This window comes from Notolepis coatsorum (genome assembly GCF_963971535.1).
Source record: "Notolepis coatsorum genome assembly, chromosome: 13".
Taxonomy (NCBI): Eukaryota; Metazoa; Chordata; class Actinopteri; order Aulopiformes; family Paralepididae; genus Notolepis; species Notolepis coatsorum.
Genome location: NC_140177.1, coordinates 50,065,149 through 50,079,010, shown reverse-complemented (window position 1 = coordinate 50,079,010; position 13,862 = coordinate 50,065,149). Strand labels below are relative to the sequence as shown.

Here is a 13,862-nt window from a genome sequence, read left to right as displayed (position 1 = left end):
GCATATGACGTCTTTAGTTCATCCGGACCAAACTGGCTTCATAAGAGGTCGCCTGATCAATGATAACATAAGACGAATACTGCACGTACTAGATGCAGACAAAGAGGACACCACACCTAAGGCGATGCTATCCCTGGATGCTATGAAAGCATTTGACAGGCTGGAATGGTCGTTTCTATGGGCAGTATTAGAAAGGATGGGGTTAGGAAAAGGATTCATTGATATGATTAAAGTATTATACAAGGACCCATCGGCCATGATTACAACAGGCACATTCATCTCCGAAATCTTTCCGGTATCACGCTCAGCCAGACAGGGTTGCCCTCTTAGTCCCGGACTATTCGATCTATCATTAGAGCCTTTAGCACAATATATAAGACAATCCCAATACATAGAACCAATCGTAATCAAGGGCACACAACATAAAATTAGTTTATATGCGGACGACGTAATATTGTTCATGCAAAACCCCAACACCACATTGCCGCATCTACTCAAGTTGATAGAGAACTTTGGTGATTTATCGGGATTTAAAATAAATTGGCCGAAGTCGGCTTTCCTTCCACTTAACATCCATGCAAAAAAAGACACAACCCTCCCAGGTGCGATACCCATGGTAAAACATTTTAGATGCTTGGGTGTGGAAATATTTCCCACCATAAGACAAACGGTGAAGCACAATTACACAAAAATACAGAACAAAATCAAAGACGACCTGGACAGGTGGGCAAAACTTAAAAACTCAGTACAGGCAAGGGTATCAATAGTTAAGATGGATGTATTACCAAGAATCAACTTCATCAGCTCAATGCTACCGTTACCCCCTCCAGAGGGCTACTGGAAAAGATTACACTCCTCCACATACAAATTTATTTGGAATAACAAACCACCTCGCATAAAAAGATCCACCGCACAGAGAAATAAAGCAGACGGTGGCATGGCAGTTCCAGATTTTTTACAATATTTTAAGGCTTTCACATTAAGACCATTGACAATATGGTTTGATCCCCAGGCTTTGGTATCTTGGAGAGAATTGGAAGAAAACATAGTAGCCCCACAGAGACTGAAGGACATAGCACACACTAAACTTTCAATCAAGCACTGTGAGCGGAAATTTGGCCCCATAATTACCCATGCAATCAGAACATGGCGGGAAACACAAAAAAAATATCCTAACCCTCAAAAATGGCATAATCACACTCCCATATTCAATAACAATTAGGGATGCCCCGATCGATCGGCCACCGATCGTTATCGGCCGATAATCAGTATAAATATGCGATCGGGGAATTCCGATAATTAGTCATATTCGCCGATCGCGGAAACTGATCAAGTGGATATCTCACTCGCTTGTCTCAGACACACAGGACCTGCAAACTGCTCCTCCTCCCTAGCCCCGCCCGTACCCGTGTAGAGTTTGTAAACACAGAGGAGGCGGACCTCCTCTGCTGAGTCTAGATAGTGCATTCGACCTGAGCTAACGTTAGCTACCTAGCTATCGTTACTGTTTAAACAAAATTACCCAGTCAACTATTCACTTTTAGTAGGCATTGTCTAACGGTATTTAGCCGGCTAGCTACTGATAGCTCCGGATATCAACAAATGCCCCAGGAAGTCCAGTAGCCCATGTTGATATCTCCGTTAGCTTGCGTTAGCTTGCGTTAGCTTGCGTTAGCTGACGTTAGTTCACGGTTCAAAACGAAATGTCCGATTGAACTAAATAGTTGTCTTAACGTCATCTAGCCGGCTAGCAGTAGCTACAGATAGCTCCTGATATCAATGTCTTATAACATTGATTGAATGCGTATTCGAGCTGAGGGCTTGCTGAATGTGAAATGACCAAAGCATAACGTTACCCGGCAATAGGGTCCCGCTGCAGCGCCGGAGAATCCTTTTTGGAGCTAGGGCTACTAGAGTACACACAGACAGTGGAGCTGTTTGCAGATAGCGAGCATTTTGACTTGTTGCGTGGTGGCGATGTCTCGCAGATAATACAAGTACAAGTCTAATTATATAATATATATATTTTATTAAAAAAAAAATTTTTATATAAAATAATTTTTAATTTCTTTTTAATCAAAAACGATCGGTATCGGATCGATATCGGCCGATATGGCTCACGACGATCGGTGATCGGTATCGGTGGCAAAAAACGTGATCGGGGCATCCCTAATAACAATGCACTCTTAATGGGAAAACGTCCTATAAGATTCCCTATATGGGAAGAGCAAGGCATACACTCATTAGGGGATATTTTTAATAACCAGGGCTTCTGTAGTTATGGAGAAATATGCACAAAGTTTAACCTCACCGAGTCCACATGGCTTTTTTTACATACAGTTACGCCTATGTTTGAAGTCTCACGGTGTTCCATTACACATACCAGTTGAACACCACAGATACCACAAATTTTTCTATGAAAGAGAAACATTGGGAGGTTTTATATCAGGTTTTTATTATCAATTACTAACGTCCTCGTATGAAACCCTTCAACTAGACACTGTCTGGAGGAGGGATATTCCAGACCTGGAAAGTGACTTTGATTGGCAAGAAGCATGGGCAAATGTGGCGTCTTACATCAAGGAACCCGGACCATCAACAAATCAATCTTAACTATATTCACAGGACATACTTGACTCCTATAAGACTGAACAGAATGGGCCTGAAACAGGACTCAAAATGCTCCCAATGTACAAATGGAGACGAAGGGACATTTATGCACATGTATTGGGACTGCCCACCAGTTAAGGCATTCTGGAAAGATGTGACCCATCAATTATCAAAACTCGTATCTTGGAATATACCAGTACACCCCTCTGTATTGCTTTTAAATGATGTTTTTGAGTTTGCAGTAAATCCACAGCTAAAGAGATTGGTCTTATCGGGTATCACAGTAGCTAAAAAACTGATCGCATCACGCTGGTTTCAACCGGAAAAAATTTGCCGGAAAGTTTGGTCTCTTACATATCTCGATGTGATATATCAAGAAATATCTACAGCAAGAATTCTGGGTCTCAACGAATCCAAAATGTCAATGTGGGTAGAAGTGGTGGAGAGAATAAAAGCTAGCTTATAATGGTAGTGTCTGGTTAGGAGTGAGGGATAATGGAGGTACTATCCAAGGAGGGGTCCGGGAGGGGGGGGTTCGAGCTGGAGCATATGTGTGTAGGGTTTTAGAAAATAGGTATTAGGGGTATGTCCTATATAAACATTTATATAATTGTTAATTTCGCTGGATATACACTGTATACGGTTAAAATGTTATTATAGACTTTTTTTTTTTGTCTTGTTTCTGTACTTGCATGTAATTTTAACCACCTTGACTGTTAGTTTCATTATGCATTATGTGTTGAGTACTGACTTTTAATAATTTTTGTTTTGCAATAATAAAAAAAATAAAATAAAAAATCCCGATTTTTCTGTGCGTACACACATTCTAAATTCTGTGCTTAAGAACGGAAATAGAACACTTTCTAAGAATTGTTGATAAATGAGGGCCCTGGACCCTATCATACTCACTCTGCTGATTGGGTTACACTTAACTAATTCAGAGCCAGGGGGCGCTAGAACTAGAGATGTTCCGATACCATTTTTTCCTTCCCGATCCGATTCCGATACCTAAGCTTTGGGTATCGGCCGATACCGATACTGATCCGATACCAGTGCATACATTTTTATATATACTGTTTTTTAGCAATAACTAGAAAGTAATGGTATTTATTCAACAACAGGTGATTGTATAGATTAGTATTAGTATCATTAATTGACAACTATGCTCAATGAGTTCACCCACGGAAAGGTTGTTGGGACATTGGTTCCGCACGGACGTTTAATCTTTTTTTATAAATGTATAAAAAAAGAAAATAATTTTTTTTACTTTTTTCTTCTTCAAACTAAATCCTCAATTTGAATAAAGTGATTAATCTGATTAAATGAGTCTTATTTTTTTATTAAATCAACTTTCTTTAATGAATATAACTAATCAGTTTCGTCAACATAAATAATCCAATAAGGGCACGGTTGGTACGAAAGTGATGGTGACGTCTTATAGTATAATATTATAATATTAGTGTAGCCTAAACTTTATCTGCAACTGTGAAGAAAAACCCCATTGGTTTAAACAGATTGAATAGACATATACAAAAAAGATTAAAAAAAAATTAAAAATTATTTTTTATTCGAATGTTGATTTATTAGAATTCGAATGTCAACATTATGATCGAAGCTTCGAAGCATTCGGTACAGCCCTAACTCGCCGATACCGATACCAGCATTTCCGATACTGGTATCGGTATCGGAACAACTCTAGCTAGAACGCCATCGCTTTAATCAATGGGGAGACTGCGAAATTTGCGAGTGCTTAAAATATATCTTATATTATAGCTATGGGTCTAATACACCCGTCGATTGTCAGTGAGTTGCTTCCAGTCAACATGCACAAAACAGATTGTTTTTTCATCCGTACATTTCCGTTTTATACCGTTTTGAATATGAGTAGTTTGTGATTCTTAGTAATCCCAGGAAAAGACGCGATAATAGCGTTTTAGTGGAATACACTTATCACATTGTAATTTTTCGCCTGATTAGCAAATCTTCCTGAAATCAACGCTAGATTATCATTATTATGTCTCCTCGTCCATACATGAAATGGCCCTCGTAGCGGGGCACTCCCCCCCCCACTCCCCCCCCCCCCCCCCCCCCCCCACCGCAACCAACGGTAAAAAGCACAACACATTCCACACAGACAGCTTCGATCGCGGTAGAAAGAAATATCAGATCAATGCAAGATTGGATATATAGAGTCCTTACCTGGTCTCTGATGTAATGCAAAAAAAATAATCCAATTATCTGATCGCCATTCCAAATACTGCTCGTGGAGGTCCGTCCCACATTGTCTGGCAATTTGCATATGAAGGGGGGGGGGGGGGGGGGGGGGGGCAGCATCGCAGATGTACCGTTGTAAACACTAGTCCTGCCGGAGTATTTAAACCCCGCCGGCATGGCTCAGATCGGCCCAGAAAAGAAACTACACCATTTCTAATGGAGTGCAATACCGGCTGGAAGGCGTAGGCGGCGGTATTTGCCCTTTTGTGAGCTCAGACCCATTCCCAATGATAACATCAGGCTGGATGGATGAAAAATGAATGGATATAGCTAATAAAAGGAATAACGATTAAACCCTGAGTTTTCTCGTGATTGGCGCTGAATGAGTTAAGGTCCCCAAAGTTTACACTGAATTAGGAAAATCTGCTTTTAGCTTCTGTGCCCCCGAATGTTTTGCAATACACTTTAAAACTCAATACTTTAGTATTCATTTGCCAGTTTAAATCTATAATAGCTACCCATTTCACCTCAGTCTGTAGTTGCTTTAATTCATTTAAATTGTTTAATGAATTAAATTGTCTGTTTTTATGTTGTTCTTTGTATTTATTATGTACTGTATTTCTCAACGTCATTGTAAATGAGCTTGCTTCAAGTTTAAATAAAGATTGAATGAAACCGGAAACATAACGTAATTTGAGTGGAAGTTATTGAGTTAGCCTAATTAGGCTAATAAAATATAGGATAGCCTAAAGATGTATAGACGGACAATGTTAGTCAAATGTACGTTTTTTATGTTTTTGTTTTTTTATTCAAATCAAAAGTAAGTAAGTACATTTGATTTATATAGCACATTTCTAGATACAGGATCACAAAGTGCTTTCCAGTCAAAAAAAGAAGAACATCAAACAACATCAGCAATACATAGAACCAATCAAACACACCAACTAGAAAAATATAATACAAAGTAAAACCAAGATAAAACTAGCCAAACCTGTCTGAACAGTAGTGTTTTAGCTGGGTTTTTGTTCCCTGAATGTTTCTACTGATCCGAGACAAAGGGAGGGCATTCCAGTTTGGGAGCAGCTCGAGTTGCAAGTCAGTAATAATAATAATAATAATAATAATAATAATAATATATTATAATAATAATAATAATAATAATAATAATAATAATAATAATAATAATAATAATAATAATAATAATAATAATAATAATAATAGCTTAATTTTATATAGCGCCTTTCAAAAGACCCAAGGTTGCTTTACATAGGGGGGGAAATAACAAAAGTAACAAACATAGTGGACAGACACAACATACAAGTCAGAAATTAGGGTCAGGTTCTAGGTTCTAGGGACAGACAAGAGACAATAGAAGTTTGTCAGAGGATCTAAGGGCCCGGTTTGTTGAGCGAGGTGTACGAAGGTTGATTGATTGATTGAAAACGTTATTAACAGATTGCAGAATGGGTACAATACAGTACAGCTCAATACTAACAACTGCTAAGAGGATGAAGACCAGAAAAATACTTTCGTCTTGTTTACATAAGGGTCCTCCATTTTTCAATGAATCAAGACATTTATGACATACAAGACATATAAATATACGGTACTGTGTAAGAAAGAGAGATCATTAAAAAATATACATCCGAAGGGGAAGAAACTGTACATTGGAGGGGGTTGGGGGGGGGGGCGATTTTGACATTTACCAGGGCCAGTTTCTAATTGCAGCCACCCGTAGGTGCTCTTTGAGGTCTGAAACGTATCCAGGTGATAGACCATGAAGGGCTCTAAAAGTAGTGTAGCACCTTAAAATTAACTCTAAATTTTAATGGGAGCCAAAACGAAGCATTGCAACCAGATATCTAGATATAACTAAGTGGGTTATCTATTCTAGCCCATCATAGCAATAATCTATATTGATGAAGAATCAATTACACTGATGACTTGGACAAAATAGGCTCAGATTCATTTGATGTGAAATCACCCTTTAAATCAAAGATTAAAAATGTTTAATAAAAAATAATCAGCACCTCATCGTGCCACAACAAAGCATTGTCCAACAACTTATCACAAACAGAGGGCAAGCCACAACCTACACAGCTGGCCTGGCGTATTGGTCTACCCTGCTACTGAATTATTTTCTAAGGGTGGGAGAAATAGCCTAATCGTCTCATGTGATAATCATGATTTTACCATTTGCGATTCTGCCACAATGCACAAAATTCAATAATTAAGCCTAGTTTTCTTAGTCCAATTTGGTGGGTTTTGATTAAACATTTTTGATTTTTTTCCTGGAAAGTGAAGTAGCCTAAAGCTCAAGGTTCTAACCATACATAGTTATTATGCAGTGAGCTGTAATATATATATATATTTATTTTAATAAATAAAATAATAGGCCTACTTAGTCCTAATAATCATCATTGAATGGAAAGGTCCCTGGTGAAAACCAGCCCTAATAATTATTCTACTCTCCTTCCTTTCCTAGCTTCCGGTATTCCTCAACTTTTTCCATAACATACCTACTTCCAGCAATTCCTTTTTAGATTATTCAATGGAGTAATAATAATAATAATAGATTCTAGTCTCTCTCCTTACCTCTCCTTGGTAGGAAGGTGTGTGTGGCTGCAGTGAGGGAGAGCTCAGATGTGAACACGATTTTCACGTATAGGCTATATAGGAAGGAAGTGCTCTGTGTGAGACGGTGTAGTGTTGCGTGTGTGTCACACGCAGTCGCAGGCGTAAGAGAGAGAGAGAGAGAGAGAGAGAGAGAGAGAGAGAGAGAGAGAGAGAGAGAGAGAGCAGAGCACCATGCTAATTATACACCAGGGGCCCCTCCCTCCCATCAGTGCAGCTGGTAGAATAGACCTCTTAAGTTTAAGTCTTACGTTTATGCAGTAGCTACAATGCTACCTATCATTTTAAACCTATAATAAACTTTTTATTTTATTAAGACTAGGTTAGTTGCTATTAATTAATAAGTAACACAGTTTCCCATACTTTACACAGACTTTATGGCCACAGATCGGCTAAATTACCGCAGCCTGATAAGACTGAATTTATGCTGACTTCTCTCCACTACGAGAGGCGACGTCCCTGGACTGACCCACCGCTAATAACCTATCCTGTGGGGAAAGGCTGGAACCCATGAGCTTAAAAGGAGAATTACACACAATTTCAGAATTCATACATGTGCTAAGCTCATTTGGGTATAAAAGAGAAAATAAACTGTGGGTCGATAAAGTAATAACCATATTTTTTATTATTTCCAGGTTTCTAATCAAAATAACTTGAATGCATGACATAACATTATTTATGACGTTCACAGTGGGAAGTATAGGAGCTTCCCAGGAGAACTTAAAGGTGACAATAGAATTCTGAGGAATAAATCATATAAAAAAATATAAATAATAAATAAAATAAAAGATAAAAACTCACTCAAAAGAGTTAAACTCTGACAAATCTGCCCCAAGATGCTAGGAGGCTGAAACCATCTAGGGCGCGTGAATACCAAACCCAGCCGCATTTCTCGGAGACGCTCTCTGATTGGCCGACACCTGTTTCTACACTGGTTAAGTTTAGGCACTCTTCGAAGTTGGTTAAGGTTAGAGTTTGTCTTAGAGCGTGACGGCAAGTTCTTTCTACGGTTAAGCTTAGGCACTCTTTCGAAGTTGGTTAAGGTTAGAGTTTGTCTTAGAGCATGGCGATAGAAAGCCAGGTAGTTTGCAGGCTGTTTGACGTGGAAATGGGCAAAGACACAGCTCGTCACGGATTGGGCAAAAACGCGTCAGTGGCCAATCAGAGAGCGTCAGTCAGTGCCAATCAGAGAGCGTCTCAGAGAAATGCGGCTGGGTTTGGTATACACGCAGTGTTTCTCAACTGGTGGGTCACAGGGCCATTTTGAGTGGGTCACGGATGTGTGTGTAAAAAAATAAAAATAGAAACAAGTTTAAACTTCTTTTCTTTTTATAATATTTTTTTTTCACCACCTATCTTTGTGAAAGTGGCTTCTCAGCTCTGGTCCAGCTGAAGACAAAGCAGAGGAACAGATTGGACATTGAGCATGACCTCAGAGTTGCTTTGTCTACCATCACCCCAGACTTTGAGACTCTTGTCAGGAGCAAACAACATCCCCAGTTATCCCATTAGTTCCCTGGGATCTTAAGCTAAGAAGTCTGCTAAGAAGGATATATTATTTATTATTATTATTTTATTTCATTGTGTTTTTAGCCCTAGTTGCACTTTTGTTGCAACCCCAGTTATCCCATTAGTTCCCCCAAACTTAGGTCTGTTATGTTCTCCTCCTTCTTCTTTTTCTTTCGGCTTTTCCCGTCAGGGGTCGCCACAGCGGATCATCCGTTTCCATCTGTTTCTGTCATCTGCGTCGTCCTCCGTCACTCCCACTGCCTGCATGTCCTCCTTCACTGTGTCCATAAACCTCCTCTTGGGCCTTCCCCTCCTCCTCTTTCCTGGCAGCTCCATCTCCAGCATCCTCCTCCCGATATACCCCACCTCCCTCCTTATCCCATTAGTTCCCCCAAACTTAGGTCTGTTATGTTAAGCTAAGAAATCTGCTAAGAACCATATATTATTTATTATTATTTTATTTCATTGGGTTTTTAGCCCTAGTTGCACTTTTGTTGCACTTTGTGTTTATTTCATGTTTTTAACAGTGCATGAAAGATTGTGTATTACTGCAAAAAAAAAAAAAAAAAAAAAAAAAAAAAAAAAAACGTGAAATAAATCATAGTGGTTAAAAAACTTGGGTCGCGACTCGCGACTTATGACTAATATAAGGAAAATGTTGGGTCCCGAGGCTAGACCAGTTGAGAACCACTGATCTAGGGAATAATCCAGCAAATCACAACAGACAAGAACGTTTGCCTAATTATTTTTCAATAAATGCATCAGTGAATATTCCATAACAATATTTACATACTAGGCTAGGCTATTAATAGAACTACATGACTCCTGATTAGATATTTAGGCCTATACATTGAAGTCAGGTATAGGAGGGTTTGTCTGTTTGTGTGGATGATGACATGAGATGCTGTTTAACCAAATTAACTGTTGCCACTTCAGCAAGAAATCTTCCAAACCACATAAATTACTATCCTAGTTCCATAGCTCTGCAACAGGTCCTGCATTATTATTATATAGCTGTAATGAACTTAACCAAGGTAGAATTTGACAAGCAAGCTTCTATGATAGTTTATGATTAGGTTAAATAGTGTATTAGGCGTGATAATAAAATAACAACACATCCTTATGGTAACCGCTTCCTGTCTCCAAGCAAAACAGATGCAGTGAGCTTGTGTTTTGCAGGTGCAAGTGACAGATGCATTATTCTCCATTGCCTCTTGAATGTTTAACCTAACCCACTAGGCTAATTTAAAGAAACACTCCACACACAAACAATGAATTATTAAGCCCATAATCTTAAACATATCCCAAAACTACAAACTGTCTTGTACAAATCCAATTGGTTTGATTTATTGGGTTAAAGAGTTGGAATTTGTGATGTAATTTTATGATATCACATATTTCAGGAAGTATTAAATACAGCTTTCAGATTCAGATTCAGATTCAGCTCAGTGAAATGATGAAAATTAAATAAGTAGCAAGACCTCAATGTGTGATTAACAGTTACTGGAAAGCCTTGATATCTTTTTCATTTTCATAATTCAAATTCCAACTAATAACTCTCAAACCAATTGAAAATTACATGGAAATGAAGAAAATGACCAAGGCCCGTCTTAGCATATGGCTTTCCAAGAACTGCTAATCACACATTGTCATTGAGGTCATGATATTTTGTTAATTTTTATAACAATAATGATGACATCAAACATTCCAAGTCTTCCCACTCAATAACTCTCAAAACAAAGGCAATTTGTACTGGCTGGCAGATTGTAGTTTGGGAATATGTGAGATTATGGACAGAATAAATCAGATGTATTTTTTGAGAGGAGAGGGATGGGATGAAGTGAAGTGTCACTCACAGGGCACCTACAGAGTAATGGTACGTTTGGTCGGTCCTCGTCAACTTGGAAAGTCGTAGATTTATCACATGACCGTTCAGTGTTCACCATTCAGGTGCACTAGCTACAGTAGGTTGGAAAGCCAGGACCAATCAGATCCAAGGCAGCAGATTCAGACAGATTATTCAACCTCTCTTTCTTTCTAGCCTAGGCTGTTTACAATTTTATTTGTAATCCCAGTATGTCAACATCTTATTTCTCAAATTCTCATTATGTTCATAATTTTTTTATTCTGTCAATCTGTGTGCTGATTTTATGCCTATGTTAATTTTATATAGTTATTAATATTTATTATTGTTATATTGTAGAAATGTGTGCATTGAAATGTCTGTAAAGTCTCGATGACATTGAAAATTAGGGTGATCTCAATTGTCTTTTCTAGTATAAATAAAGGTTGATGATGATGTATCATGACACACCATGTGCATGATAAAGATGAAAGGTCATTGATTGATACATCTCAACTTGTAAACTCAGGTATCATGGAAAGTACACTGGTATTTGAATTACCACTTAGGTCAGCTGTGAAGTGCAACTTCTTGGTGAACTCGAAAATGTCTGACTTTACGAGAACCTGCCCAACACAACGCAACACACACAGCCTGTCTTTTATGACACAGAAATGTGGGTTGCATGCGCTTCCTTTGTACGTAATGTTGCACTTAATGCTGACATTAATGTGTGTTAGTTTTTATGTGTATTGTATACTGTTTGTTTATTGTATACCTGTGGTATTCTGTATATAATGTATTGTTTTTATTTGACCTCTGACTGAAAGTCAAATTTCCCATCTGGGAGAATCAAGCACCGAACTGAACTGATTCTCTTCAACAATCAAAAGCAAAACCCAAGCGTTCAAAGACAGTTTTTGTTGGTATGTTGGTGAAATGAAGTAGCCATGATTCTAAGGTGGCAAAAGAAGGTGAATGTGAAAACACAATCTGACCTCAAACTCTTGGTGACCTTGATTCAGATTGATTTAAACTTCAGCTGCAGTAGCAGCAGCATACAATTAAGGGATTACAAACACACAGGCTCCACTTTTTGAATGAATGAGTGTTTGATGGGAAATGAGGGACATGTGATCTTAAAAATAAAACAAGCACAAGTCCACGCTAATTAGAATCAGGGACAGGTTACCACCGACATGCCATTCAGAGTTAATTCTAGTTTAGGACTAACCCTATGTATTTAAATGTTGGCATGTGGTCCATCTTTTGAACAGTCTTCATGTGAAATATATTAGGTCTTCATTTGATTAGGCTTGGAGATGCAGGCTGGTAATAACCCTTATGTGTATGAATCAGTCAGTCCTAATAAGTAATAACTGGTTAACATGAGATGGTTATTTTGGATGTGAGATCAACTTCAGCATATTCCCTCACGCATCTTCATTCAGTCTGATGCTGGAATGTCATCCTAAACTTTTCTCCTAATTTTTTCCTAATCTTAAAATGTGCCATCATGCAACATGATGAGTTTAAACAGAAACTGTACAAAGAAGGCTGCAACAGGAATTATACCATGGTTTAGATAAGCCTGGTAGATTAATATTTCAGTTAGATCATAAGATGATATCAAGCTATGAACCTTGCAATCAGCCATGAGTGGACCATTCATTTGATGAACATTGTGGCAAACTGGTTTGGATTCTGATTATGACCAGCGCAAGTAATAAAACGTTCAAATCCATCCACCAGCTGACGTTACTACAAGATCGAGAAGTTAGCTAAATATGCTGCTCCTAAACCTCAATACAGGAATTCAACACGTCGGTGTGTGTGTGGTAGATACATATGGCACGTACGTAACGTAACTGAAGTACAGTAATGTTACGAGGATCAAAAAAACAATTCCTACCTGAAAAGAGCCTGGAAAAATACCGCATATACATTAGCAATTGCTTTACTCCAAGAGTTTAAATACAGTCCTCTGATGCTGACAGTCGTATCACTCCTGTGCTCGCTTTCCTTGTGAGAGCCATGGCATTAGCCAAAGCACACAGTAGGGGAATTCTAACCCGACGTCATCACCACGAGCCCGAGCCAAAACAACAGAGAAGCATGCAGCTGCAGAGCCGCAGAGCGGCGCTCTCAGGTCCTCAGGACACTTTAGGCAACCAACTTGCGCTTCCGCGTTGCTCTGAATAGCTCTGATTGGCCGAGCGCGCGCATGCGCATGAGCCGCGACGCGATCCTCAGAGGCAGGAATACTAAGCTCCCCCTTAGGCTCCAGGAGAGAGGAGAGAGGCTGAAAACCTGCAGTTCTTGCCCGACTGATGGGAGCCGAATCCCGGATCCGATTTTTCTGATGAATACCCCCAAAACATGGAGGTCCCGAACGCATGGAAGTATTGATTGCGCCGTAACGAATCATTAAAAAAAGATACCGTTAACTGGAATATGTTGTGCCTTTACACATATGTTGGATTATGTACTTGCTTGTATTTTGGTCTTGCAAGTTGTGAATGCATTTTTGTGTGCGTGCGCGTGCACATCCATGCGCGTACTTCTGCTCAGCGAACTGCTAGGACGGCGTGGTACCGAGTGGTACCACCACTGCATCACTGCATACAATACATTTCAACATATAAAACTATAAAGACATAATATCAAAAATAAATAAAAATAAAAAACAAATAGACAAAAATGAGAAACTTTAGGTGGGAAATTATGACGAGTTCCGGCATTGCAGCTTGGCCAACAAGCAACGACCCTTGACAGAAACACCAATCACACCAGACAAATGTTGGGTAGGGGGTGGGTGGGTGGGGGACACTGTACACTGACTGTATATTGGAATATTGACAAAGCCATACTTGGTAATTTACTGTACATTGGAGGGGGTTGGGTTAGGACATTTGCAGGGGCCAGTTTCGAATTGCAGTCTCCCGTAGGTGTTCTTTGAGAGTTTTTTTTAAAGTGGGTAGTGATTCACATTTCTTTTACAGCTTTGGGTAGGGCGTTCCACATCCTTGTCCACAACCTTAACCAACTAACC

General features: G+C 39.1%; 1 protein-coding gene across 1 annotated transcript in view; it reads right to left on the bottom strand.

Annotated features, from left to right (window-relative positions):
• The window catches only part of guk1a (guanylate kinase 1a), a 29,186-nt gene extending 16,326 nt beyond the window's left edge, over nt 1–12,860 (bottom strand). Inside the window, exon 1 of the mRNA XM_084327464.1 lies at nt 12,723–12,860. Coding sequence (XP_084183590.1) covers nt 12,723–12,756 — 34 coding nt within the window. The 5' untranslated portion in view covers nt 12,757–12,860. The remainder of the gene's footprint in view (nt 1–12,722) is intronic.
• Between the last annotated feature and the right edge of the window lie 1,002 nt (nt 12,861–13,862).